The sequence below is a fragment of the Anomaloglossus baeobatrachus genome, chromosome 9 (genome assembly GCF_048569485.1).
Source record: "Anomaloglossus baeobatrachus isolate aAnoBae1 chromosome 9, aAnoBae1.hap1, whole genome shotgun sequence".
In the NCBI taxonomy this organism is placed as follows: Eukaryota; Metazoa; Chordata; class Amphibia; order Anura; family Aromobatidae; genus Anomaloglossus; species Anomaloglossus baeobatrachus.
The window spans coordinates 169,975,637-170,002,448 of record NC_134361.1 but is presented as its reverse complement, the minus strand read 5'-3'; the positions used below and the strand labels follow the sequence as shown (position 1 = coordinate 170,002,448).

Below are 26,812 nucleotides of genomic sequence, written 5' to 3'. Positions count from 1 at the left end.
CCTAAAATGTGGAGTGTTTGTAAAGAAATGTGTACAATTCCTACAATTTCTATCAGATATTTTTGTTCAAACCTTCAAATTAAACGTTACAATCTGCACTTGAATTCTGTTGTAGAGGTTTCATTTCAAATCCAATGTGGTGGCATGCAGAGCCCAACTCGCGAAAATTGTGTCACTGTCCAAATATTTCTGGACCTAACTGTATCTTTAATCAACATTGCAGAAATGCACTGCACTTTGACTGACGTGTGCAACAGGGGCGGGCCTTTGTGAGTTGGTTCCTTAGTGTAAATTCCTCCTCCTGCATCTTGTATTGCATGCCGACAGCAGCAATGGCGGCGTGGCACAATATTTAAATTAAAAAAAGGGGGCATGCAATACCACACGCAAGAGGAGGAATAGAGGCTGAGGACCTAATCCACAAGGACCCGCACCAGATGCACTTGTAAATCAAAGTGCACTGCATTTCTGCAACTTTGAATAAAGATATTTCAGCAACCAGACATCCGATCTTTCAACAAAAGGTATGCTTGTATTCAGCATCGTAGTGCCAATATGATACTGCCATTACTTCATAAGAACAACAAAACAGAACAAAGTATATGGCAAAAAATTATTATCTTTATTACATACAATAAAAATTTTTTACAAGAGGTTAAAAAGTTGAAAAAGTGCTCAACAGGTGTATAGGACCAGAAAACACCCAATATAACATTCAAATGCTTGAAAAAATATATATATTATATTGTATATAGTGCCCAATAATTATATACAAATTTCATGTACCAAATGGTAATTTATAAAGGGCAACATTAAGTAATGAATAGCATAATTTAGATAATAAAAATGACGGTCACTGCATAGAGGAGAGCATGAAATAACATATAAAGAGTGGATAATATACTGGTTTGCACTGTAATAAATATATTAAATAGTTGTAAGAGGACTGTGTAAAATATTGTAAATAACAATACTTTATTTTATATAGTAAAGTGCTAGTAATAAGATAAGCAAAAATTCAAGAAAAATTACTAATTCTGAATGGTTCAAGTAACGTGCAATGTGATGACAAAAAACCTATAATACAAAAAAATTGCTGCATTGCCAAACCAGGTAGTATCCAGACAATGCTGGGCGGATTAATTGCTAGTGAAATTTAGTTAAAAAGTATGATAGCAGCAATTAATACATGTTATAAGAGTTTGCCAGTATAGCCAAAATGCACAAGACAACTTAATGTGCTAAAGAGTATAAAGTAACAAAAGGCTACAGTGAGACGTCACTTACAAGGGTGAAAGCTGGTCCTGCCACTCCGACGTACGTTTCATGTATAACTTCTTCAAGGAGCGTACAGTGGAGCGGCAGGAACTGGTTTATAAAGGAAGACAAACCAATCAGTGTTAGTAACATGTATTAATTGCTGCTATCATACTTTTTAACTAAATTTCGCTAGCAATTAATCCGCCCAGCATTGTCTGGATACTACCTGGTTTGGCACGCAGCACTTTTTTGTATTATAGGTTTTTTGTCAGCACATTGCACTTTACTTGAACCATTCATAATTATTAATTTTTCTTGAATTTTCGCTTATCTTATTACTAGCACTTTACTATAACAAAATAAAGTATTGTTATTTACAATATTTTACACTGTCCTCTTACAACTATTTAATATATTTATTACAGTGCAAACCAGTATATTATCCACTCTTTATATGTTATTTCATGCTCTCCTCTATGCAGTGACTGTCATTTTTAATATCTAAATTATGCTATTCATTACTTATTGTTGCCCTTTGTAAATTACCATTTGGTACATGAAATTTGTATATAATTATTGGGCACTATATACAATATAATAAATATTTTTTCAAGCATTTGAATGTTATATTGGGTGTTTTCTGGTCCTATACACCTGTTGACCACTTTTTCAACTTTTTAACCTCTTGTAAAAAAATGTTTTATTGTACGTAATAAGGATAATCATTTTTTGCCATATACTTTGTTCTGTTTTGTTCTTATTATTATGAGTTCATGGCTCGTCATATAATTATTGAAGGGTGTTCTGTGTTGCCATTACTTCATGTAGCAAAATCCTGGTGGTTGGTTCTCTTTAAGTCTTGATTGGAGGTCAAACAATTACCAGGTTCTTCGTGCAAATGTCTACTTCAGCTTAATCAAAGTAAGTTCTTAGAATTCGTAAACAAACCCAGGAGCATGTTAGCTTAAATCCTCAGCTCCAAAAGAACCCATACTCCAATTCCCTGCATCAAGAACTCACATGACAAATTAATACAACCTACTCTTGAAATTGCAGAAGAATTCCAATCTTACTGCTCTGCCCTGTATAATCTATCTTCCATAACCTAAGACACAGACAGCCTCGTTAATTTGCCCCTTTCCTTTAGGCCTGTTTCATACGTCAGTGAAAAACACAGTCGTTTTTCACTGATGTGTTAAAAATGCTTAAGTCCTTCCATGTGCCATGATTCACAGCACACATGTGTTCTCCATGTGCTATCTGTGATAGCACATTGAGATCACGTACTCCAAACTCACCATGCTGTTCATGGTGCTTAATCTCCGGCTCTCCTGTGTCCGGCCGCCACTGTCTCCCCTCTGCACCTAATTCTGGGATGGCTGTGCAGTGCATAACTGCATATTTCTGAGAATAATTAGCCGGCTTGGAAGCAGAAGAGAGCAGCGGCTGAACAATGCGTCGATGGAGTTAAAAAACTTTTTATTTTAAATGTACGTGTTTTTCTGGTACGTGTTTCACGGATCACACCATAGTGTGTTCCGTGGGATATCAGTGATGACAGAAAAAAACACAGACATGTCTCTGTGTGGAAATCACGGACACGTGTGTACGCCGTATGGAAACACGGTCAGTGAAAAATCACTGATGTGTGCGCAGACCCATAGATTTTAATGGGTCTGCGTATGACTGTGATTCTGGTACGTATAAAATTGGTCACGTACGTACCAGAATCACTGACGTGTGAAAGAGGCCTTAAAAATCTGAATGTGGAAATAATTTAGGATCTGGAAGATCTTTTTGCCTCTCAAGAACTTTTCGCCCCAGTCACAGATCTACAAGGAAATAAAAGCCCAGGAACAGAAGGTTTTACTACTGAATTCTATAAATAATTTTCCAAGCAACAGACCCCTTTAATGTTACAGGCTTTTAACTCCATCTCAGATTCCACCCCATCCCATGTCACTTCACAGCAGTACATGTTATGGTCATCCCTAAACCTAGAAAACACCACAACAAATATAGTAGTTATTGATCAATCTATTAACTATTCACATGAAACTTTATGCCAAACTCTTTGGAAATAGATTGAAACCACTTCTCCCTAGCCTTATTCACCCAGATCCAGATTTTTTCCCAGGCAGAGAAGCACAAGATTACACCATGAAAATGTAGTGCCCCTGAAACAATCTTGGCAAGGCTGTCCTCTCTCCTCCTTGTTGTATATCATAATCATGGAACTTCTTAAGGAAGCCATATGCGCCAATCCTACATACATGGAATAAAGAATGCATGTCTAGAATATAAATGATCAGCACTGGAGACGATCTTTCAATCTATCTTACAAGTCCACATATATCTCTTCATTCCCAAATTGGCGAGATTTGGTATATGGTTCGGTTTTAAGATTAATTTTCAGAAATCTGAGGCTTAACACATTCCTTTATCCCAGCATTTGATGATTACATAACATCCAACTTGCCCTTTACATGGCCTCCAAACAATAACATTAACTATTTGTGCACCCATATTCCTTCCTATCATTCCAAACTGATTCTCCTTAACTTTCAGCAATTTTTGGCCAGACTTGAGGAGGATCTTAATTCCTGGAAACATGTAGAATTCTCTTGGTTTGGTAGAGTCAATATCCTTAAAATGACAGTCTTTCCAGGCTATTATATCTACTGCAAACCATCCCAGTATCCAATATACAGTTAGGTCCAGAAATATTTGGACAGTGACACAAGTTTTGTTATTTTAGCTGTTTACAAAAACATGTTCAGAAATACAATTATATATATAATATGGGCTGAAAGTGCACACTCCCAGCTGAAATATGTGAGTTTTCACATCCAAATCGGAGGAAGGGTTTAGGAAGCATAGCTCTGTAATGCATAGCCTCCTCTTTTTCAAGGGACCAAAAGTAATTGGACAAGGGACTCTAAGGGCTGCAATTAACTCTGAAGGCATCTCCCTCGTTAACCTGTAATCAATGAAGTAGTTAAAAGGTCTGGGGTTGATTACAGGTGTGTGGTTTTGCATTTGGAAGCTGTTGCTGTGACCAGACAACATGCGGTCTAAGGAACTCTCAATTGAGGTGAAGCAGAACATCCTGAGGCTGAAAAAAAAGAAAAAATCCATCAGAGAGATAGCAGACATGCTTGGAGTAGCAAAATCAACAGTCGGGTACATTCTGAGAAAAAAGGAATTGACTGGTGAGCTAGGGAACTCAAAAAGGCCTGGGCGTCCACGGATGACAACAGTGGTGGATGATCGCCGCATACTTTCTTTGGTGAAGAAGAACCCGTTCACAACATCAACTGAAGTCCAGAACACTCTCAGTGAAGTAGGTGTATCTGTCTCTAAGTCAACAGTAAAGAGAAGACTCCATGAAAGTAAATACAAAGGGTTCACATCTAGATGCAAACCATTCATCAATTCCAAAAATAGACAGGCCAGAGTTAAATTTGCTGAAATACACCTCATGAAGCCAGCTCAGTTCTGGAAAAGTATTCTATGGACAGATGAGACCAAGATCAACCTATACCAGAATGATGGGAAGAAAAAAGTTTGGAGAAGAAAGGGAACGGCACATGATCCAAGGCACACCACATCCTCTGTAAAACATGGTGGAGGCAACGTGATGGCATGGGCATGCATGGCTTTCAATGGCACTGGGTCACTTGTGTTTATTGATGACATAACAGCAGACAAGAGTAGCCGGATGAATTCTGAAGTGTACCGGGATATACTTTCAGCCCAGATTCAGCCAAATGCCACAAAGTTGATCGGACGGCGCTTCATAGTACAGATGGACAATGACCCCAAGCATACAGCCAAAGCTACCCAGGAGTTCATGAGTGCAAAAAAGTGGAACATTCTGCAATGGCCAAGTCAATCACCAGATCTTAACCCAATTGAGCATGCATTTCACTTGCTCAAATCCAGACTTAAGACGGAAAGACCCACAAACAAGCAAGACCTGAAGGCTGCGGCTGTAAAGGCCTGGCAAAGCATTAAGAAGGAGGAAACCCAGCGTTTGGTGATGTCCATGGGTTCCAGACTTAAGGCAGTGATTGCCTCTAAAGGATTCGCAACAAAATATTGAAAATAAAAATTTTTTTTTGAGGTTTGGTTGATTTGTCCAATTACTTTTGACCTCCTAAAATGTGGAGTGTTTGTAAAGAAATGTGTACAATTCCTACAATTTCTATCAGATATTTTTGTTCAAACCTTCAAATTAAACGTTACAATCTGCATTTGAATTCTGTTGTAGAGGTTTCATTTCAAATCCAATGTGGTGGCATGCAGAGCCCAACTCGCGAAAATTGTGTCACTGTCCAAATATTTCTGGACCTAACTGTATATTCTCCTCTTTGGTCCATTTATTTGGTCAACTGGTAATCGAAGAATTCAGAGTAATATTCTAGTTTGTCTAAAAGACATTGTGAGTGTTGGTTTACCTGACAGTCTGCCCATGCAAGGATTCTCAATTTACTACATTTCTCCAAATTAAAGCTTTTGGTTCATATCAAACAAGATATTTGATCTGTATCGGTTTCTACCTTACCTTGGACCTGATCCTCCGTAGAGGTAATATTTAAGTAACATAAAGCATTCGGCAAACACTCAAACAATTCATATTCCAAATGTAAGAGGTATTCAGATTGACCTTTGTGGACCAATGATGCCAACAACTCATAACCTGGGGCTCATACCAGGAGCCTCAATAAACTCTTTCTTGAACAGCTCAAATTGGACCCCTTTCCATCTTTTTCAGGTGGCCCCAGGAGGTGTGCTATTGCCACTCTCTACTATTTTAGGTGATCACATTCTAAAGCGTCGCCATAATTTTGAAAACGCTCAACTTTGTTACTTTTTCTATTCACTTGTTAGACGTACTCATTATTTGTCCTCATTTGAAGTCATTTGCACAGCTTCCTCTGGTTCTCCACATGCCATCTCAGACATTTATAAATTACTGATAAATTTGAATTTGGAAATGCTTCCTTCCTTCTGTCTGGACTGGGAGACTAAGGCGGGCTTTGCACGTTGCGTCATCGCAAGCCGATGCTGCGATGTCGCACGCGATAGTCCCCGCCCCCGTCGCAGGTACGATATCGTGTGATAGCTGGCGTAGCGAAAATTATCGCTACGCCAGATTCACACGCACTCACCCGCCCTGCGACCGTCGCTCTGGCCGTCGCCCCGCCTCCTTCCTAAGGGGGCGGGTCGTGCGGCGTCATAGCGACATCACACGGCAGGCGACCAATAGCGGCGGAGGGGGGGAGATGAGCAGGATGTAAACATCCTGCCCACCTCCTTCCTTCCGCATATCCTACGGAAGCCGCAGTGATGCCGGTAGGAGATGTTCCTCGCTCCTGCGGCTTCACACACAGCGATGTGTGCTGCCGCAGGAACGAGGAACCACATCGGACCGTTGCGTCAGCGTAATTATGGATTACGCCGATGCTGCAGCGATGATACGATTACGACGATTTTGCGCTCGTAAATCGTATCATCTAGGCTTTACACACTACGATGTCGCATGCGATGCCGGATGTGCGTCACTTTCAATTTGACCCCACCGACATCGCACCTGCGATGTCGTAGTGTGCAAAGCCGCCCTAAGCTTTATCAGACAATTATAAGTGAGCAATAAATGCTTTTACTAGTCCCATAAATCCATAAGAGCCACCAAATCTCAAGAAAAAAGTTACAAGATTCTTTCAAGGTGGGATCGAGGTCCCTCTATGCTACACAAATGGTTCTCTAAAGTCTCTAATCTGTTTTGGCACTGAGTTGGAGCACACAAGGGCACAAAATCACATATCAGGTGGCCATGTTTGGTTTCAGGGGTCTTTTGGGATGGAGTCCTTAAGGCCACTCAGGAGATGATAGATAATCCACAATGCCCTGAAGCAACCCTATTAGTTTCCCATATATAAATACCAAAAAAAATCACTAATAGGTGGTCAAAACATTGGAAGTCCTTATATATTGATATAGAACCACAGAATCATAGAATGGTAGAGTTGGGACCTCAAGGGCCATCGGGTCCCAACCCCCTGCGAGTGCAGGCTTTCCTAAATCATCCCAGCTATATGTTTATCCAGTTTCTGCTTGAAGATGTCCATTGATATAGAATCATAGAATGGTACAGTTGGAAGGGGCCTCAATGGCCATGGGGTCCAACCCCCTACGCCCATCTTTAAAAGAATTCACTTGTAGGTTTTTATCTTCTGCCATATTACAAATATAATTTGGTAATTAGACTGGTATTCATGGTTCCTGAATGCTATAGCTCCTAATCTTTTTTCTATTCTTTCTCATTTCTTAACTTAGATAACTAATAACAAATTAATTGCTTTACATTATAAATGTTATATATATATATATATATATATATATATATATATATATATATATATATATCGCAATTTCTACTTATTGGATTACCTGTACTATATTTGTTCTGATTCTCATTTCTTGTAATTGACTTTTCATTGTATGTTACTTTCTTTAATTATAAAGCCAATAATAAAAAATTTAATTGGAAAAAAGACCATTTTTTTAAAAATATATGTAACACAAAAGCCTAAGTTAAATATTAATTCATTTTCTGATGAAAGCCCTTGTTTCAAAGTTACAAAGATAAAATGTATAAGATGGAAAAGGAATTAAGATGAACTGTACATTTCCTTTTTTTCATGACTTTAGTTAATGTCTTAAAGGGAATCTGTCACCAGGTTTTTTCTATGTCATCTGAGAGCAGCATAATTTAAGATAAAAAAAAACGATTCCACTGATGTATCACTTGGTTCACTGTATGCAGCAGTTATTTTAGTTAGTTTTTAGCTGTAGAATGTAGCAGATCTTAGAAAGATAAACCCACCCACACCACAGCTTTCTGTGTACATTGTCTATTTACAATAAGGTGCCTATAAGTGCTGGTGGTGTGGTTAGACCAGGGCTCATGCAGGCACCTGGTCCAGGCAGTGATATTCTCCTGCTGATAAAATACTCATTGTAAAAAAAAAAAATTGTTGAAAAAAAAGCACACAGCCTAATAAGTGACATATTCCTGAAATCTGTGTCTCAGCCCCAACCTGACATTACATAGCAAAAACCTGCTGACAGATTATATTTAATACTTAGCTTTCCCAGGACTTACAGGGGTCCTCCCTGCGAACACCCCCAACAATGATCAGGTGTCCAACGAGAAAAATTGAATGGAGTTTGAGCACACTCATAAGACCAACCACTCAGACTTATTGTTTATAGGACTGACAAATATAATTGTGACTTATATCTATTAGTCTCAGACAACATGCATAGAAAATTGCTGCACCAGTCAATTAGGATATACTAGACTGTCGCTCTTGTGATCCATGGGGGTCTACCAGTGAGTAGACATTTATCATCTGTCCTGTGCATAGGCTATTGTATTATAGAACAACAGAGGTTGGTTATGTGGTAGTTTATTCAATGGAAACACTTTTTAATGTTGGTAATACTTAGTTCTTCAATAAGCTACAATTAGCAATAGGAGTCCTGTAGTTGGCTAGGTGGTTCTAGATTAAATATTCATAAAGTAGTAAATGATCAGTGTCATTTCTAGAAAGTTACATAACTCAATAGTACAAGCAAATCTAAAGAACTTTGTAATATATCTTATTAGAAAAATAATTAGCTCACCCACTTAGTGTCCGGTCTTGTAGCAATGTCTTGCGTTTTCTACAACTAAGAGCAACAGTGGCTTAAAAACACATTAGTTGTAAATCTTTATTTCCAGATTATCACAGCTTTTAAAGGGATCTGTCACCATTTTTTACCATCTAATCTGAGAGCAGCACAATGTCGGGGTCAGGACCATAATTCCAGAAAATTTTATTTTTTCGGCTGCTTGATGTAGTAGCTAATCGGTGATGTGGGTGGGGTTATACAAAGCTCAGCATTCAGAGAACTAGTAGATCTGCAGCAGAAAAAACTATGATTTTGTATCAGAAATACAACTGTCATGCGGTGTTCAGACCCAGACTGATTAGGTGTCAGACTCTGTTCACACTGCAGCAACCTGATGTCTCCTAGTTGCTCAGACAGAGCTGGGTGTCCGCTGTTTCATGTGCTCTGCTCCTCAGTCCTTCAGGAGTTAATTCCTGTTAACCTGGGGAACTCTACTAGGACCTCAGGTTTCTAATTACCAACAACAGCAGTCTCCTCCCTATATAAGATTCTGGACCTTGCTACACAGTGCTGACTATAGATTCAGCCTAGCTCCTGCAATTCCGGTCTTTGTGGTTATCCAGTTCATGGTGTTCTGTAGTTGCGATTTTGAGTGGTATGGAAGTTCCCTTGTTGTGTGTTTACTTCCTTCCTTTTTCTTTATTTCCCTGTACATGTATAGTTTCTCGTTTGAGTGCAGTGTGTATGATTTTCCATTCTCCCTTGACCATGTCATCTCTGTGGGGTTTTGTTACTGTGTTTCCGGCCCTACCCAAGGGTAGGGGAGAAGGGGAGTAAGATCAGGGCTCAGACTGGAGTCAGGGTTACGCTGGAAACTCAGACCTGGCTACCATCATGCCTACCTCTGAGATAAGGGACAGCACAGGGTCTCAAGTCTGATGGCCAGCCTAGGAGCTCCTGTTCTGTAATTTCGTACCCCGCGACAACAACAAGTAGAGCAGTAAGTGATATATTACCGGGATTATCAGGGTCTCTGCCTCTAGTTGAAGCTGCTCTTACATGGTGTAGCAAAGATCTGGTGACTAATTCTCTTTAAACGCAATATTGCAAGTGGAATAAAGCCTAATTGTTTCCATTACTACCAATAAGTTCCCTTCTTCTACTGTATTAAATGGTAAAGTGTGCTCTCTTTGTTACTGATGGGTCTGATTTGATGTTCTTATCTGGAATTAACAAAGAAGTTGTAGAAGTTATATGGTGTCTATTTAGAGTGCTACAGGAGAACATAACAGACTCGAGTACATTATAAAGCTGAGCCTACCAAGTCTACGTCAACTTCATATCCCTTCAAGGAGTTGTCCACTAATAGGACAACCCCATGTATTTCCTAATGTTTGGCCCAATAAAATAAAAACACTCCTTTTTTCCAGTGTGTGTAGATTTCAAATGGTGTCCCCACTCGCGTTCCCGGGGCTCACGTGAGGTTGTGACTAGTGATGGGTTAATACTAAATATTTGGGTTCGGATTATTCATACCGAAAACCTAATACTATTCCAGGTAATCAAAAAAGAGTTTTCAGCTCACCTGATTATAGAATCACCTGGGTGCTTGCTCGAAGGAACAGTGCAAGGAGGTCAGCTCTGTGTCTAAGAGGTGAGGTCCAAAAGCATTAGATTTTTTTTTTTCCAGCAACACGTTCAAATAATTCCTTAAAAAGCCATTTATTTCCAAAGATTAAAACAACACTAGGTTGTATGGATATCCATAAGAAAACATAAACACGTCTTACGCGTTTCGTACCTTGTTCTTAGTTATTAATTAATCTAATCTTCACATGTTTCAAACCGGATATGATGTGTCAATGGAGGGGGGGGGGTTTACCCATGCTCTACTATATCTTGTTGCATTTACTTATCTATTATGTCTAGGATTAAGACACCACAAGGTTTGAAACGCGTAAGACATGTTTTATGTTTTCTTATGGATATCCATACAACTTAGTATTGTTTTAATCTTTGGAAATAAGTTGCTTTTTAAGTAATTATTTGAACGTGTTGCTGGAAAAAAAAAATTCTAATGCTTCTAATACTATTCCAGTATTTGTCATGAATAATGAACCTAATGCAAGTCAATGGGGGACCCGAACATTTTTTCTTGACAATTTCCCATAAAATTGCTCGGGTTCCCCATTGACTTGCATTAGGTTTCTTATTCGTGACACATACTAGAATAATACTAGCTATTCTGTACAAATAACCTGAACCTGAATAGTTAGTATTCGCTTAGCACTAGTTGTGACGTCATGCAAGCAACGTGCCCAATCAGTGCCGGCTTCTTTCACCCCGCCTTCGGACATAGAAAACTACAATAAGAAGTGAGCGGTCAGCCACAGCTCTCACTTCCTTTTAATTAATCATATGTCCAAAGGCAGGGAGAGAGAAACCGGTGATGATTGAGTGTGGAGCTCATGTGATGTCACAACCTCACATGAGCCCTGGGAACGCAAGTGCTGACACAGCTGGAAACGCGCCGGTACAGGAAGCGAATGTAAGAGTCCAAACAGTGAATGAGAAGGGGTTGTCCAAGTAGTGGACAACCCCTTAAGAGAAACACATTACTGACGCGTTTTGAAGCGCACTGCTCATTACTTGTGAACTGAGTTATGAGTTAGAAATAAGAAGTGGCGGGCTTCAAACCAAAGTCAGCCGTATGTTTCTCTTTAGGAACTTGTGGTTCTCTTCGTAGACATTGACACATCCTTCTTGTTACTGATCTTATGGAAAGTACAATATTTCTGCAGTGCTGGATCCACCCCATCTTTATTTGGGCTACAATAAAAGTATCAGCAGCTGAGATGAAGAACCTCCGATGCCGCCCATCTTTTATAAACCAGGTTACAGAAAGTATTTTAAGAACTATGTCCTGACCCTAACATTGCCAAGAGCAAAGATGTTAATGTCAAAATGTGTGGAGTTTTCTAATCTGCCATTTACTTGATGCCAGCAGGAGGTAAACACTTTACTGATGTATTTCTCTACCTAATCTCTGACTAATGCATAACAATGTTAAAAATGTATTAACTGCACAGTGTCACTAGAAAGGGATTCTGGGTAAGACGTCCACAATAAGCAGAGATTTTGCTTGTGGGTTTTTATTAACTCGGTAAAACAGATTTCCTTTGCACTGGAACCTAAACATTATGAACACCTCTGCAGCAAGGAATGGGATTTTTTACGCTTAGAAAGCCTGAAGTGCTATGTACCTTATTAAAAATGAATGTTGGAGGACTGCACGCTGCATGTTAAACAGACTGCGTGTGAGAATTTTAAGCCGAGTCGACAGCATCATTTTAATGGAAGTTGTCAGGAACCAAATGACCACGTACACTGTAGTGTGGGACCTGGGGCCAGGAGGGAGGCCGAGTGCACGAAGAACACCGGACCATTAAAAGTTGTCCTAACACACTTAGACATCCATTCACAGTGCGCTCTGGATCAGAAAAACAAGTAAAGGATCCCTTGGTGTACATATGGCTATGTTGGTATAAGATGACAGACTTGCTCTCAGTCTTAAAAGTAAGGGAAACACGAGAGAAATAGATTTGCTAATAAAATGAAGCCAGTCATTTATATCTTTATATTACACAGTCAAATCAATATCAAGGAACTTTAACGGGGACCTGACAATTGGGTCAACACCTATAAACTATTTATATGGCTCCATCCCTTACGGCTGATTAGAGGCCTTTGTGTGGGGAAAGTTTACAGTATTTCATGATACTTACCTTTTCCACCTTCTTCCACCACATAGCCAAAAGAATGAATCTAGAGGTGTTCACTACAGGCGAACCAGTCCTTCTCCATCTGCTCATAGCCATAGCTGTGATACCTGACACAATTCAGTCTCACCTACTCCCACCAGAACTTTGTGTGTTGTGGTTTCTTGTGAACAGTGTAACTTTGGTATGCATAGTGGACCTCTATCGACATGCCAGAGGCTTGTGGTCACACTGCGCATGGCTGAAAATGAGTGGGTGCAGGGAGAATAAAACTTAATTTTCTCCCTTTAGCCACTGCCCCAGTAACAGCCAGGCATGATAAAAATGCTCTTTACCTGTAAATTACTACTACATCTGCAGGGAAATAGCATTTCTAGATAAGACAGGTGTGACAAGTCAGCGTTTTTGCCTCTTATATGAAGATGAACTGTTTTTAATTAGGCCAGACGCATGAGTCGTATTATTTTTTCAGTCAAGAGAAGTTAACCATTGTCTCTTCCCAGACTGATCGGTGCCTTATTGTCTGTATAAGTGTATTGTCTCAGCAGCTCTGATTGCAGAGTTCAGAGGAAAATTAAGCAGTCGGACTCTCATCTACTGTATGCTTATGTGGTGCCCCTGACCTGGTCAGGCACCACTGAGTACTGCACCCACGCTGGGACAGTGCTTAAAGGTAATTCCAAAGGCCAGAATGAGGTGTGTACGCACAGACACATAGCAATTAGGTCTCCCACACCATTAGATGGGACCCTTGGGCATTCCCTAGAGGGGTCTGGCCTTCAATTCTTGTCAAGGGGTGTAGTGGAGGGGCTGGAAGCTAAGCTGCAGAGGCTGTCAGGAAAGAAGTGGAGTGAGCCAGTCTGGTAGTAGTGAGCGGCGGTTGCTAGGAGACTCAAGCGCACGCACACACTAGTCAGACCCTGCACGTAAGGTAGCCGTTAGCAGGGGAGACCGGTTACCAGATAGTCAGTCTGAAAGACACCTGAAGAGAGGCAGTCGAGTACGGGGACTGCTGGTGACTAGGCACGCACAGGGAACAGGTTCCTAGAGTAGATGTCCATTTATTGATCTGCTAAACCTGCTGGTGAGGGAACTGGAGGTACCTCACCAACCATCTAGAGTCCGAGCTTCAGCAGCAACAGGGGGATCCATAAGGAGACAGAGCCAGAAGCCATCTCACCTGGTCCACGCTGCCGGCAAATGGGCCAAAAAGGGGAGAAAAGGCAGCAGCGACTTCCCTGGATAGATCCCACGTACTTCAAGTCAGGGGTTATCCGAACAAAGTAGTGCTAGGAAGGCGAGTTAATGGTTACCCTCTGATCGGCCTGAAGGAGTTCCTGGTTTCACCTGGTTTATCTCAGCATCGCCCGGGTTACCTCACGATAACATCTAAAAGTGAGTAAAACAAGATGAAAGACTTTCCGGACTGAGACTGAGTTATTCTGGGACCTGTTGTCCTACACACCCGAGCCCCTGGGGCCAGCCTCACTCACGGGAGGCCACACCATCAGACTGCAGACTCCATCAGCCTCTGACGCTTGTTAAATCTGCAGTGGCTGTCACCCATATACCTGACCGCAAACCGTGAGTGGCGTCACGACTCCTACATACATAAAACTGACATACCTGTCGCCAAAGTTACCAAAGTGGAGACCCTGTGGCGTCCCTGAAGGTGGAGTGAAGTCCCTGGGACGACCGCTACAGGTGGGCGACACACTTACCCTTCCCTGTAGACTGTGAGCCCTCGCGGGCAGGGTCCTCTCTCCTCCTGTACCAGTTATGTACCTTGAAATGTTTACGTTTATTGTACTTATCTATGTATGCCTCTTTACACATGTAAAGTACCATGGAATAAATGGCGCTATAATAATAAATAAGAATAATAGTAACTTATGACCCATAAGAGTGCAGCCATCTCCGCCAATCCTGTAAACTGTAAAACCCAATACCCTGAATTGAGAACTGAGAGCTATACACGGGCCTTCCAATGTCACCACGGTTAGACTCTATATGCCCCCAGCCGAGGAACTTTGGCTCCAGCTGGGGAATCACAGAACTGCACCAAGAGAAGGACTCTACATAATGTCAGCCGAGGAACTTAGGTTCCAACTGAAAAAACAAAGAACTGCTTCCTAAGCTTACCGCTATCTCTTCTCAGCGGATGTCCACCAAAAGCAGGATGCTGCTGGACTGAGATAGTTGGCGCTGGAAGCCCCGAAGTCATGAAGACTCAAATCCTTGTGTGTGTCTTTGTGTGCCTCTGCATATGAGTACTGGTGCCCCTCCCCCCACCACCGCTACCATCTCCAAATACACCCCCCGCTCCCACCCCCTTCCGCCTGCCACCTGTCGGCCTGTGTGTGTACTGGTGATACTGTCTGCAGAGCTGTGTATCTAATCCTATCCTGTGTGATACTGTCTGCTGAGCCGTGTATCTAATCCTGTCCTGTGTGATAGGGTACTGTCACATTTAGCGATGCTCCAGCAATCCCACCAGCGATCTGACCTGGTCAGGATCGCTGGTGTGTCGCTACATGGTCACTGGTGAGCTGTCAATCAGGCAGATCTCACCAGCGACCAGCCCCCAGCGACGCATGGAAGCGATGCTGCGCTTGGTAACTAAGGTAAATATCGGGTAACCAACCAAAGCCCTTCGCTTGGTTACCCGATATTTACCTTGGTTACCAGCGCACACTGCTTAGCGCTGGCTCCCTGCACTCGTAGCCAGAGTACACATCGGGTTAATAAGCAAACCGCTTTGCTTATTTGCCCGATGTGTACTCTGGCAACGTGTGCAGGGAGCCGTCACTGGCAGTCTGAGAGCAGCGGACGCTAGTAACTAAGGTAAATATCAGGTAACCAAGCAAAGTGTTTCACATGGTTACCCGATGTGTACCTTGGTTACCAGCATCCGCAGCTGTCAGAAGCCGGCTCCCTGTACATTCAGATCGTTGCTCTCTCGCTGTCAAACACAGCGATGTGTGCTTCACAGCGGGAGTGCAACGGTCAAAAAATGAACCAGCACTGTGTGTAACGAGCAGCGATTTCACAGCAGGGGCCAGATCGCTGCTCATTGTCACACACAGCGAGATCGCTAATGAGGTCACTGGTGCGTCACAAAAAACGTGACTCAGCAACGATCTCGCTAGCGATCTCGCTATGTGAGAAGTACCCCATACTGTTTGCTGAGCTGTGTATCTAATCCTATCCTGTGTGATACTGTCTGCTGAGCCGTGTATCTAATCCTGTCCTGTGTGATACTGTCTGCTGAGCCGTGTATCTAATCCTATCCTGTGTGATACTGTCTGCTGAGCCGTGTATCTAATCCTGTCCTGTGTGATACTGTCTGCTGAGCTGTGCTGGGCAGGGAATAGAGCTGGAGTGACAAAAACTTCACATCTACAATATCAATTTGCATATCAATAAGTTGTTTTCTCACTAATGGCCATGTAAAGGTATGGCTGGACTTGCCTATAGCAAGCTACATGCACATATAAATAGTTTAGAGAGTGAAACCTAGCTGACAGATTCCTTTTATTTCTCATCTTAAAAACACATGGTGCCTAGATGGTATGAACGGGCACATAGACATGAAAACGGATGAAAATCGGATCCAGCACCCTGATTAAAAATTGCTGTATTATGTGTATAGGAATGAAAAGGATGTGTGAATTAGGCCTTAAATTTAAGATTTCCTTCTTTGTTTTAAAAGTATCTGGTTCAGCTATGTGGCATGAATTAAACAACTTCCACATGGACCTGTATTACAACCTGCTGAAAGTGGCCTGAGGCTGTCTTGTATAAGTGCTCTGCCTGCAGAACACCAGAGAATTAATATAAACCATGCTATGATAAAGTAAAGAGACATTTTTTAAAAGTCACTTAGGGCTTGTTCAGACAAGCGTATTATAAAGACGTGTTGTCCATAAGCCAAACAAGTAGCATAAAGGTAGTGCACTGACCGGTGCAAATCTATGTGGCTGTTGTCCTGAACAATTTTGCATATGAACCAGTGGTTTGTATGTAAAACATCACACCATGCACTATTTTGATCCAGACTCGCCAATTATATGTCAATCGGTGCAAGAGAGGCCTGAAATTTGGGGTGAAAAAGAAGCAAGAAGGAAGCAGCTTGGGAGGAGAGGTCCTCATGAGGGATGACCGGACCAGTGGAAGTTTGGGTTGGCCAGGTTCGGCCAAACATTAGTAAAAAGTTCAGTTTAGATCTGGATTTGACCCAAACTTAACAGTCCCACATAAGTCAATAGTGACCTCAACTTCGGCAATTGCCCTGCAAACAAATGTTGATAGAGAAAAAAATGAAAATAAAAAGTAAAAGAATAAAATAAAATAAAAAACTTTTTAAAAAAAGATGTAGGGTTCTGTATTTTTAGTAACCAGCGCAGTTAAGGCAGACAAGTGCCAGCGGCAACCCTTAGCTGACTGCTTTACTTTGGCTGGTTATTAAAAACAGAGGGGATCCCACAACATTATTTTTTTAATTATTTAGATAAATAATTCTAAAAATGTATGGTGGCTCCACCCTATTTTTGATAACCAGCAAAGGTAAAGCAGACAGCTGCAGGCTGGTATTATTAGGCTGGGAGGACCCATGGTTATTTGGCCCCTCCTAGCCTAAAAATAGAAACCCACAGTTGCCCCAGAAGTGGCACACCCATTAGATGCGCCAATTCTGACACTTTGCCAAGCTCTTCCTGATTGCCCTGTTGTGATGGCAATTGGGGTAACACTTTAGCGCCTGATGTCAGCCGTGACTTGACAGATGGCATCAAGCCCAGGGGTTAGAAATGGATAGGCATCTATCAGACATTCTCATTACAAACCCTGCAAGTGTACAGTTAGAAAACACACAGACACAGGGAAAAATAGTTGTTTTTTTTTTTTTTAATAAAGACGCCTCCACACTCACTTGTTCAACAATTTATTGAATTTAAAAAATCCTCAAAGTTCCGATGTAATCCAATGGTGAATAAAAACTCCCCACACACACTCTCTTATACACCAAATTATTAATTAAAAAGAACTCCTCGAAGATTCGACATAAAACAATGGTGAAATGAGAAAATGACACTCAATCAATACCTATTGAGCTCATGAAAAAATGCATATCTACCACTGACTTGGAGTGACTTATGGAGCCTTGTTTCAAGAATGTTCTCAGAGCAAAGCTCCATAGGAATCAATGGAAGTTGTGGGACATTACTCAACTGTATTAAGTTGTAACTTCTTGTAAAGTGTTTCCCAAACTCCAGTCCTCATGGCCCCCAACAAGTCATGTTTTCAGGATTTCCTTACTATTGAACAGGTGATGGAATCAGTATCAAGGCATCACCTGTGCTATATTAAGGAAATCCTGAAAACATGACCTGTTGGGGGTCGTGAGGGCCAGTGTTTACCAAACTCCAGTCCTCATGGCCCCCAACAAGTCATGTTTTCAGGATTTCCTTACTATTAAATAGGTGATGGAATCATTATCAAGGCATCACCTGTGCCATATTAAGGAAATCCTGAAACATGACCTCTTGGGGGTCGTGAGGACTGGAGTTTGGGAACCACTGTAGGTACTTCTTTTTAATTAATAAAATTGGTGAACAAGCTAGTGTGAGGGAGTGTTTATTCAAATAAACTATTTTTTTCCTGTGTGTGTGTTTTTTTTAATTCGGCATCTACATCAAGTAATGGGGTCTCTGATAGATGCCTATCCATTACTAACACCAGGGCTTGATGCCAGCTCTCAATTCACAGCTGACATCAACCCCAAAAGTATTAATCAGATTGCCACCATCTCAGTCCAATGAGGAAGAGCCAGGCAAAGCACCAGAATTGGTGCATCTAATGATCCACTACTTCTGGGGCGCCTGTAGGCTGCTATTTTTACACTTGGAAGGGCCAAATAATCATGGGCTTTCCCAGCTTGATAAAACCAGTCCCCAGCTGTCTGTTTTATCTTGAATGATTATCAAAAATAGGGGAGACTCCACGTCAATTTTTAAAATTAGTTATTTAAATCATTTTAAAAAATGGCATGGGATCCCCACTATGTTTGACAAGAGTTCTAGCTGTCTGCTTTACCTGCACTGATTATCAAAAATAGGTCAGAGCCAACATAACTTTATTATCATACAAACAGCACCCGAACTCCGAAGTCGGACACAGACTTTTATTAGAAATCCGTGTTCAAGTCCGAGACTCGTACACTTGGTGTCTCGTACAAACTTTACCGTTCGGGTTCGCTCGTCCCTAATGCTCATTCCTTAGTATGAAAAGGTCACACCATCTAAAAAGCTTTTGATCTGTAAGTACAGTCAGACATGTGATAATGTAAAGTATGTGTACCCCATTTATGATGTTTAATGGCCCCAAATTTAAAGCCGTCTTATATCCCCTAATGTTTTATCTTTAAAAAAAAAAAAAAAAAATATATATATATATATATTATGTTACGAAGAAGGGGCAGAGCTCCTGTAACCAAGAGAGTAAGAAAATGCAGCATAGGCTAAAAAATGGGTCTACAGCACCAAGAAAGTGTCCAGCTATGAACCTGCAGAAGCTAAATTTTCTCTCTGTGGTCTTGGATTTGCATGTGTAAATAGAAAGTATTAATACATTGGTCCTGTTTCATTAAGACTCTTAATAAGGGGCTTGAAGAAATAAGATGCATTGAATTCATTAGGAGGCGCACTCCACTAAATTAATTTGGTTAATCTTATTACTGGTGTGCGCCTCCTTGTGCCTTGACAGAAATGTTACTCTAGTCAAGGACTAGAGGAACATTACTGGCATTGATGAATTTAACAGGCATGAGTAGCCACCCTGGACCCTCCCCAGCTCCATCCATTTAGGCGAAAAGTATTGAAACTAGAGTCAAAATGTCAAAAGTCTTTGATGAATCACCCCCATGGGCCATTATTTAAAATCTGGAACAGTCATTCACGTATATTTTATCTATTTACAGATCGGATACCAAACTTAAAGAGGCATGTGGCTCCAATTCTGAGCAGACATTACATGCAAGGCTAAAAGTTTCGACACTGCCCAAAAAAATGTTGGTTTCACAGTTTGCTGCCTCAGTGTTTTAGATGTTTAATCATGTGTGTCTATGGGTACTGAAGAACAATGATCAGCATTTCATACGTCTTTCAAACTTTTGTTGACAAATACATCAAGTTTAGGTAATGACTCCTAATTTCCAGGGTTGACCCTAATTTTTCTGCCCTTTATGCAGGCACCTGGATATCCCTGTTTAGTCTAGTACATATCATGATACCAAACAGTACATTGACCACTTTTCACCCTGTCAATAGGCAGATTGACTTGTTACAATTTTGTAGACACATGCTATGCTAATTACAGGATCTTAATTTATCATGTACCTATGGTCCAATTAATTTCAAACTTTTCAAGGGGTAACAAAATATTTGTCCAGACAATTTTAGCTAGTAAAAAAATAAATAGTAATAAAAAAAAGCATGGGGTCCCCCCATTTTTGATAACTAGCCAAGATACAACAGACCTGTCTGCTTTACTTTGGCTGGGTATGAAAAATAGAGAAGACCTCAGGCCGTTTTTTTAAATTATTTATTTACTTTTTTTTAATAAATTAGTGAATGAGGGATAGTGTGGAGGAGTTTTTATTCAAATAAACTATTTTTTTCCAGTGTGTGTATATTTTTAACTTTACAGTTACTAAGTTAGTAACGTGGGTGTCTGATAGACCCCTTTCCATTACTAGCCCCGGATTTCACTCCACCTAATATCACAGGTGACATCAACCCCATTAACTTATTACCCTGATTGCCTTACTGCCGGGGTGAAGCGCCAGAATTGGTGCATCTAATTTCATGGGCCACTTCTAGGGTGGTTGCAGGCTGATATTTTTAGGAACCATAACCATGGGCCTTCGAGGCTGATAATTCGAGCCCGCAGTTGTCTGAATGAGTTTCCATAGGTTTCAGTATCTTCATATTTTTTTTTCTTTAAATAAATTAGTGAAAGAGGGTAAGCGTGGGGGAATCTTTATTCAAATAAATAATTTTTTCCTGTGTGTGTTTTTTTAACTTTACACTAACTGGGTTAGTAATGGGGATGACTGATAAACCCCTCTCCATTACTAACCACTGGGCTTAATGCCAGCTTAAAATTCAGAGCAGACATCAAACCCAAAAAATGTTACTCCAATTGCCACTGCATCAGGACAATCGGGAAGAGTTAGGGCTAAGAGCCAGAATTGGTGCAAGTAATAGATGAAGAAAATCTGGGGCAGTTGCGAGCTGCTATTTTAGGCTGGGAAGGGCCCAATAACAATGGGCCTTCCCAGACTGATATCAGTCAACAGCTGTCTACTTTACCTTGGCTGATTATCAAAAATGGGGGGACCCCACACCATTTATTTAAATGATTTATTTATTAAATGAAACCAGCCTAAATACACCTTTTAGTGCCACATTAATAGCATAAAGGGTGCAACTGTAAAACCGTGACAATATGCATGCTTTAATCTAAGCAGTGCTTACTATATCAACTTTCCCTGAACTGCACTGTGCCGAGCATTGCAACCCCAGGTCTCATATAAGACCCAAAGAGAAGATGCAGCAGGCCAATAACAGTAATTCCAGTAACCAAAATGGCTATGGCATTACCATGATTGGCAGGCAATCCACACATGTTTAGTGGCTAAAACACAGCCTCAAATTATGTGGGGTGGGGATGCAAGCATAGCATATGAGCACACCTGATACTTGGCTGAGTATCGAGTGTCTCGAGTACCCCTATTTTCAATTGAGTAATGAGCAGTGCCGAGCACGCTCACTCATCACTAATTTTAACCCCTTGTTGGCCAAGGAACGTTTTCAAATCTAACATGTATCACTTTATGTGAACTATGGAATGCTTCAACATATCCCAGTGGATGTCAGCTTATTTTTTTATGACAATATGTTTTGTGTTTATAAAATCTATTGGAATTTTTTCTAAAAAAAGTAAAATAATCTTCAATTTAATGCTTCAACTTTTAATGTTTATATCCTTAAATCAGATAGTTATGCTGTACAAAAATAAATTAAATACCATTTTGCATATACAGTTAGGTCCAGAAATATTTGGACAGTGACACAAGTTTTGTTATTTTAGCTGTTTACAAAAACATGTTCAGAAATACAATTATATATATAATATGGGTTGAAATTGCACACTCCCAGCTGCAATACGAGAGTTTTCACATCCAAATCGGAGAAAGGGTTTAGGAATCATAGCTCTGTAATGCATAGCCTCCTCTTTTTCAAGGGACCAAAAGTAATTGGACAAGGGACTCTAAGGGCTGCAATTAACTCTGAAGGCGTCTCCCTCGTTAACCTGTAATCAATGAAGTACTTAAAAGGTCTGGGGTTGATTACAGGTGTGTGGTTTTGCATTTGGAAGCTGTTGCTGTGACCAGACAACATGCGGTCTAAGGAACTCTCAATTGAGGTGAAGCAGAACATCCTGAGGCTGAAAAAAAAGAAAAAAGCCATCAGAGAGATAGCAGACATGCTTGGAGTAGCAAAATCAACAGTCGGGTACATTCTGAGAAAAAAGGAATTAACTGGTGAGCTTGGGAACTCAAAAAGGCCTGGGCGTCCACGGATGACAACAGTGGTGGATGATCGCCGCATACTTTCTTTGGTGAAGAAGAACCCGTTCACAACATCAACTGAAGTCCAGAACACTCTCAGTGAAGTAGGTGTATCTGTCTCTAAGTCAACAGGAAAGAGAAGACTCCATGAAAGTAAATACAAAGGGTTCACATCTAGATGCAAACCATTCATCAATTCCAAAAATAGACAGGCCAGAGTTAAATTTGCTGAAAAAACCTCATGAAGCCAGCTCAGTTCTGGAAACGTATTCTATGGACAGATGAGACAAAGATCAACCTGTACCAGAATGATGGGAAGAAAAAAGTTTGGAGAAGAAAGGGAACGACACATGATCCAAGGCACACCACATCCTCTGTAAAACATGGTGGAGGCAACGTGATGGCATGGGCATGAATGGCTTTCAATGGCACTGGGTCACTTGTGTTTATTGATGACATAACAGCAGACAAGAGTAGCCGGATGAATTCTGAAGTGTACCGGGATATACTTTCAGCCCAGATTCAGCCAAATGCCGCAAAGTTGATTGGACGGCGCTTCATAGTACAGATGGACAATGACCCCAAGCATACAGCCAAAGCTACCCAGGAGTTCATGAGTGCAAAAAAGTGGAACATTCTGCAATGGCCAAGTCAATCACCAGATCTTAACCCAATTGAGCATGCATTTCACTTGCTCAAATCCAGACTTAAGACGGAAAGACCCACAAACAAGCAAGACCTGAAGGCTGCGGCTGTAAAGGCCTGGCAAAGCATTAAGAAGGAGGAAACCCAGCGTTTGGTGATGTCCATGGGTTCCAGACTTGAGGCAGTGATTGCCTCCAAAGGATTCGCAACAAAATATTGAAAATAAAAATATTTTGTTTGGGTTTGGTTTATTTGTCCAATTACTTTTGACCTCCTAAAATGTGGAGTGTTTGTAAAGAAATGTGTACAATTCCTACAATTTCTATCAGATATTTTTGTTCAAACCTTCAAATTAAACGTTACAATCTGCACTTGAATTCTGTTGTAGAGGTTTCATTTCAAATCCAATGTGGTGGCATGCAGAGCCCAACTCGCGAAAATTGTGTCACTGTCCAAATATTTCTGGACCTAACTGTACCCACTTTATGTCAGCATCACTTTTCAAATGTTCTTTTATGTTGTTAGGATGTTGGTAGGTTTAGAAGTTTAGTAGCAATTTCTTCATTTTTTTTCAAGGAAACTTATATACTTACATTTTTTTGAGACTTTTATAGTTCTGAAGTGTCTTTGATGGGATTACAGTCACATGAAAAAGTTTGGGCACCCCTATTAATGTTAACCTTTTTTCTTTATAACAATTTGGGTTTTTTGCAACAGCTATTTCAGTTTCATATATCTAATAACTGATGGACTGAGTAATATTTCTGGATTGAAATGAGGTTTATTGTACTAACAGAAAATGTGCAATCCGCATTTAAACAAAATCTGACCGGTGCAAAAGTATGGGCACCCTTATCAATTTCTTGATTTGAACAATCCTAACTACTTTTTACTGACTTACTAAAGCACTAAATTGGTTTTGTAACCTCATTGAGCTTTGAAATTCATAGGCAGGTGTATCCAATCATGAGAAAGGGTATTTCAGGTGACCACTTGCAAGTTGTTCTCCTATTTGAATCTCCTATGAAGAGTGGCATCATGGGCTCCTCAAAACAACCCTCAAATGATCTGAAAACAAAGATTATTCAACATAGTTGTTCAGGGGAAGGATACAAAAAGTTGTCTCAGAGATTTAAACTGTCAGTTTTCACTGTGAGGAACATAGTAAGGAAATGGAAGAACACAGGTACAGTTCTTGTTAAGCCCAGAACTGTCAGGCCAAGAAAAATATCAGAAAGGCAGAGAAGAAGAATGGTGAGAACAGTCAAGGACAATCCACAGACCACCTCCAAAGACCTGCAGCTTCATCTTGCTGCAGATGGTGTCAATGTGCATCGGTCAACAATACAGCGCACATTGCATAAGGAGAAGCTGTATGGGAGAGTGATGTGAAAGAACCGTTTCTGCAAGCACGCCACAAACAGAGTCGCTTGAGTTATGCAAAAGCACATTTGGACAAGCCAGTTACATTTTGGAAGAAAGTCCTGTGGACTGATGAAACAAAGATTGAGTTGTTTGGTCATACAAAAAGGCGTTATGCATGGAGGCAAAAAAACACGGCATTCCAAGAAAAGCACTTGCTACCCACAGTAAAATTTGGTGGAGGTTCCATCATGCTTTGGGGCTGTGTAGCCAATGCCGGCACCGGGAATCTTGTTAAAGTTGAGGGTCGCATGGATTCAACTCAGTATCAGCAGATTCTTGACAATAATGTGCAAGAATCAGTGACAAAGTTGAAGTTACGCAGGGGATGGATATTTCAGCAAGACAATGATCCAAAACACTGCTCCAAATCTACTCAGGCATTCATGCAGAGGAACAATTACAATATTCTGGAATGGCCATCCCAGTCCTCAGACCTGAATATCATTGAACATCTGTGGGATGATTTGAAGCGTGCTGTCCATGCTCGGCGACCATCAAACTTAACTGAACTGGAATTGTTTTGTAAACCGGAATGGTCAAATATACCTTCATCCAGGATCCAGGAACTCATTAAAAGCTAAAGGAAGCGACTAGAGGCTGTTATTTTTGCAAAAGGAGGATCTACAAAATATTAATGAAGAGAGAAGAGTTCTGCCCAGCGCAAGAAGGAGAGATATGCCAGTAAATTTCCAGATGCTTTATTCTGCTTGGTTTCCAGTAAAAACGATCATATAAAAATATGAACAGTTAAGACAATGTCCTCCATGGATAGTGACACAACAGCGACGCGTTTCGGCTACAGGAGTGTAGCCTTTGTCAAATTGTTATAAAGAAAAAAGGTTAACATTAATAGGGGTGCCCAAACTTTTTCATATGACTGTATATATTAGACAACTCCCAAATTTGACACCATTTTAAAAACAGCACTCCGTAAGGTATTGAAAACTTCTGTTTATTAACCCTTCAGTAGGGTCACAGGAATTAATGCAAGGTGGAATGAATAGAATGCAATATTATGGTTTTTTTTCCCACTAAAATGTTCCTGACATTCCGACAAGCCACTATAACTGAACGTAGGCAATGCAGTAGGGCGTCAGCTGTAGTACACAGCTAACATCCAATACATTTTAACCCAGAGAGGCTGTTCACTTATTTATCAGGTCAGATAATAGGCATATTTTTGGACATTAAGGGGTTTGCTTTTATACATAGTTACGTAGGTTGCAAAAAGACCTAAGTCCATCTAGTTCCCCCTTCCTCCACCAATTATACATTTCGTCACTAAATTATTTATAACCAACAATGTTGTGTGTAGTGAGGAAATCATTCAGTATTTTTTAAAAGCTGTTATAGTATCTGTCATTACTACCTCTTGTGGTAGGGCATTCCACAGTCTGACTGCTCTAACTGGAAAGAACCCTTAGAACTCATAGGAAATATATTAAACAATAAACAATCTTATAATTCTACTTATACGACTTACTCACCAAGTAGAATTTCCTATAGCTACTTCCCAGTAATGACATCCACTGTCAATAAAGACATTGCCTGTGGCCCCATAGCATCCTGTTCCACTGAAGCGCTCCGGCGTGTGACTCTTCTTCAGGGAACTTTCTTCTTTTTCCATCTGCATTCCATCATTCGTTATCTTTAGCTTCTTATGTGCGAATTTAGGGTCAAGTTTAAATGGCTGACCTGTAATTAGAAGTAGACAAAATGAGAAATTAAGTAATAAACATAATAAACTAATATAAATGATACATATAAAGCAGGTCTTCTGACAACACTGAAAAATAGCCCAATATCACAGTGTGTTAATGATACTTGCCATCTGTGCCAATGGGTTCAGGTGGTTTTCAGGAATAAAGGGAGGTCTCCCTTCCTCCAAGAAGAGCTGTCAAATCTCCCAAGTGCTGTAGTTGTCCATTGATACCTTCCTAAATATGTTGTACCACCATACTATGTCAAATACTTGAGTCTTAAGGAACATTCAGGGGCAGAAAAAGATTATGGAGGGCATGCACCTTGATAAAAAATGTGAAGTTTAGGCAAGTAATTATTCAGCAGCTGCTCTCCCTCTTCTCAAGGAAAATAGTTTTAAAAGGTTGACATGTACCTACTAATTTTTTACCATACTGGTTGTAATCAAAAGTTTCACTTTTATTCTGAGACGTGACTGTCATGATCCAGACTGGCTTTTCCCTTCTGTGGTTACACCCAGCTCTGGCCTGGTCATGTATGGGTTAACTTCCCTTGCCTCGTTCTGAATCCCAGGATGCTATATATTGCCTCTCTACCTATGGCTCAGGGCCAGTGATATTTCTGCCTTGGAGCTTGTATATTGGCTCTGGTGAGTGTTCCCGATCTGTTCTGCCTCCCTGCTACTGTG

The 26,812-nt window shown here is 40.6% G+C and overlaps 1 protein-coding gene across 3 annotated transcripts in view; it reads right to left on the bottom strand.

Moving 5' to 3' along the window:
* The window catches only part of LOC142251341 (putative E3 ubiquitin-protein ligase MID2), a 561,844-nt gene that overhangs the window by 8,432 nt on the left and 526,600 nt on the right, over positions 1–26,812 (bottom strand). For all 3 annotated transcript variants that reach the window (XM_075324036.1, XM_075324035.1, XM_075324037.1), the window contains exon 9: positions 25,911–26,118. In XM_075324036.1, coding sequence (XP_075180151.1) covers positions 25,911–26,118 — 208 coding nt within the window. The remainder of the gene's footprint in view (positions 1–25,910; positions 26,119–26,812) is intronic.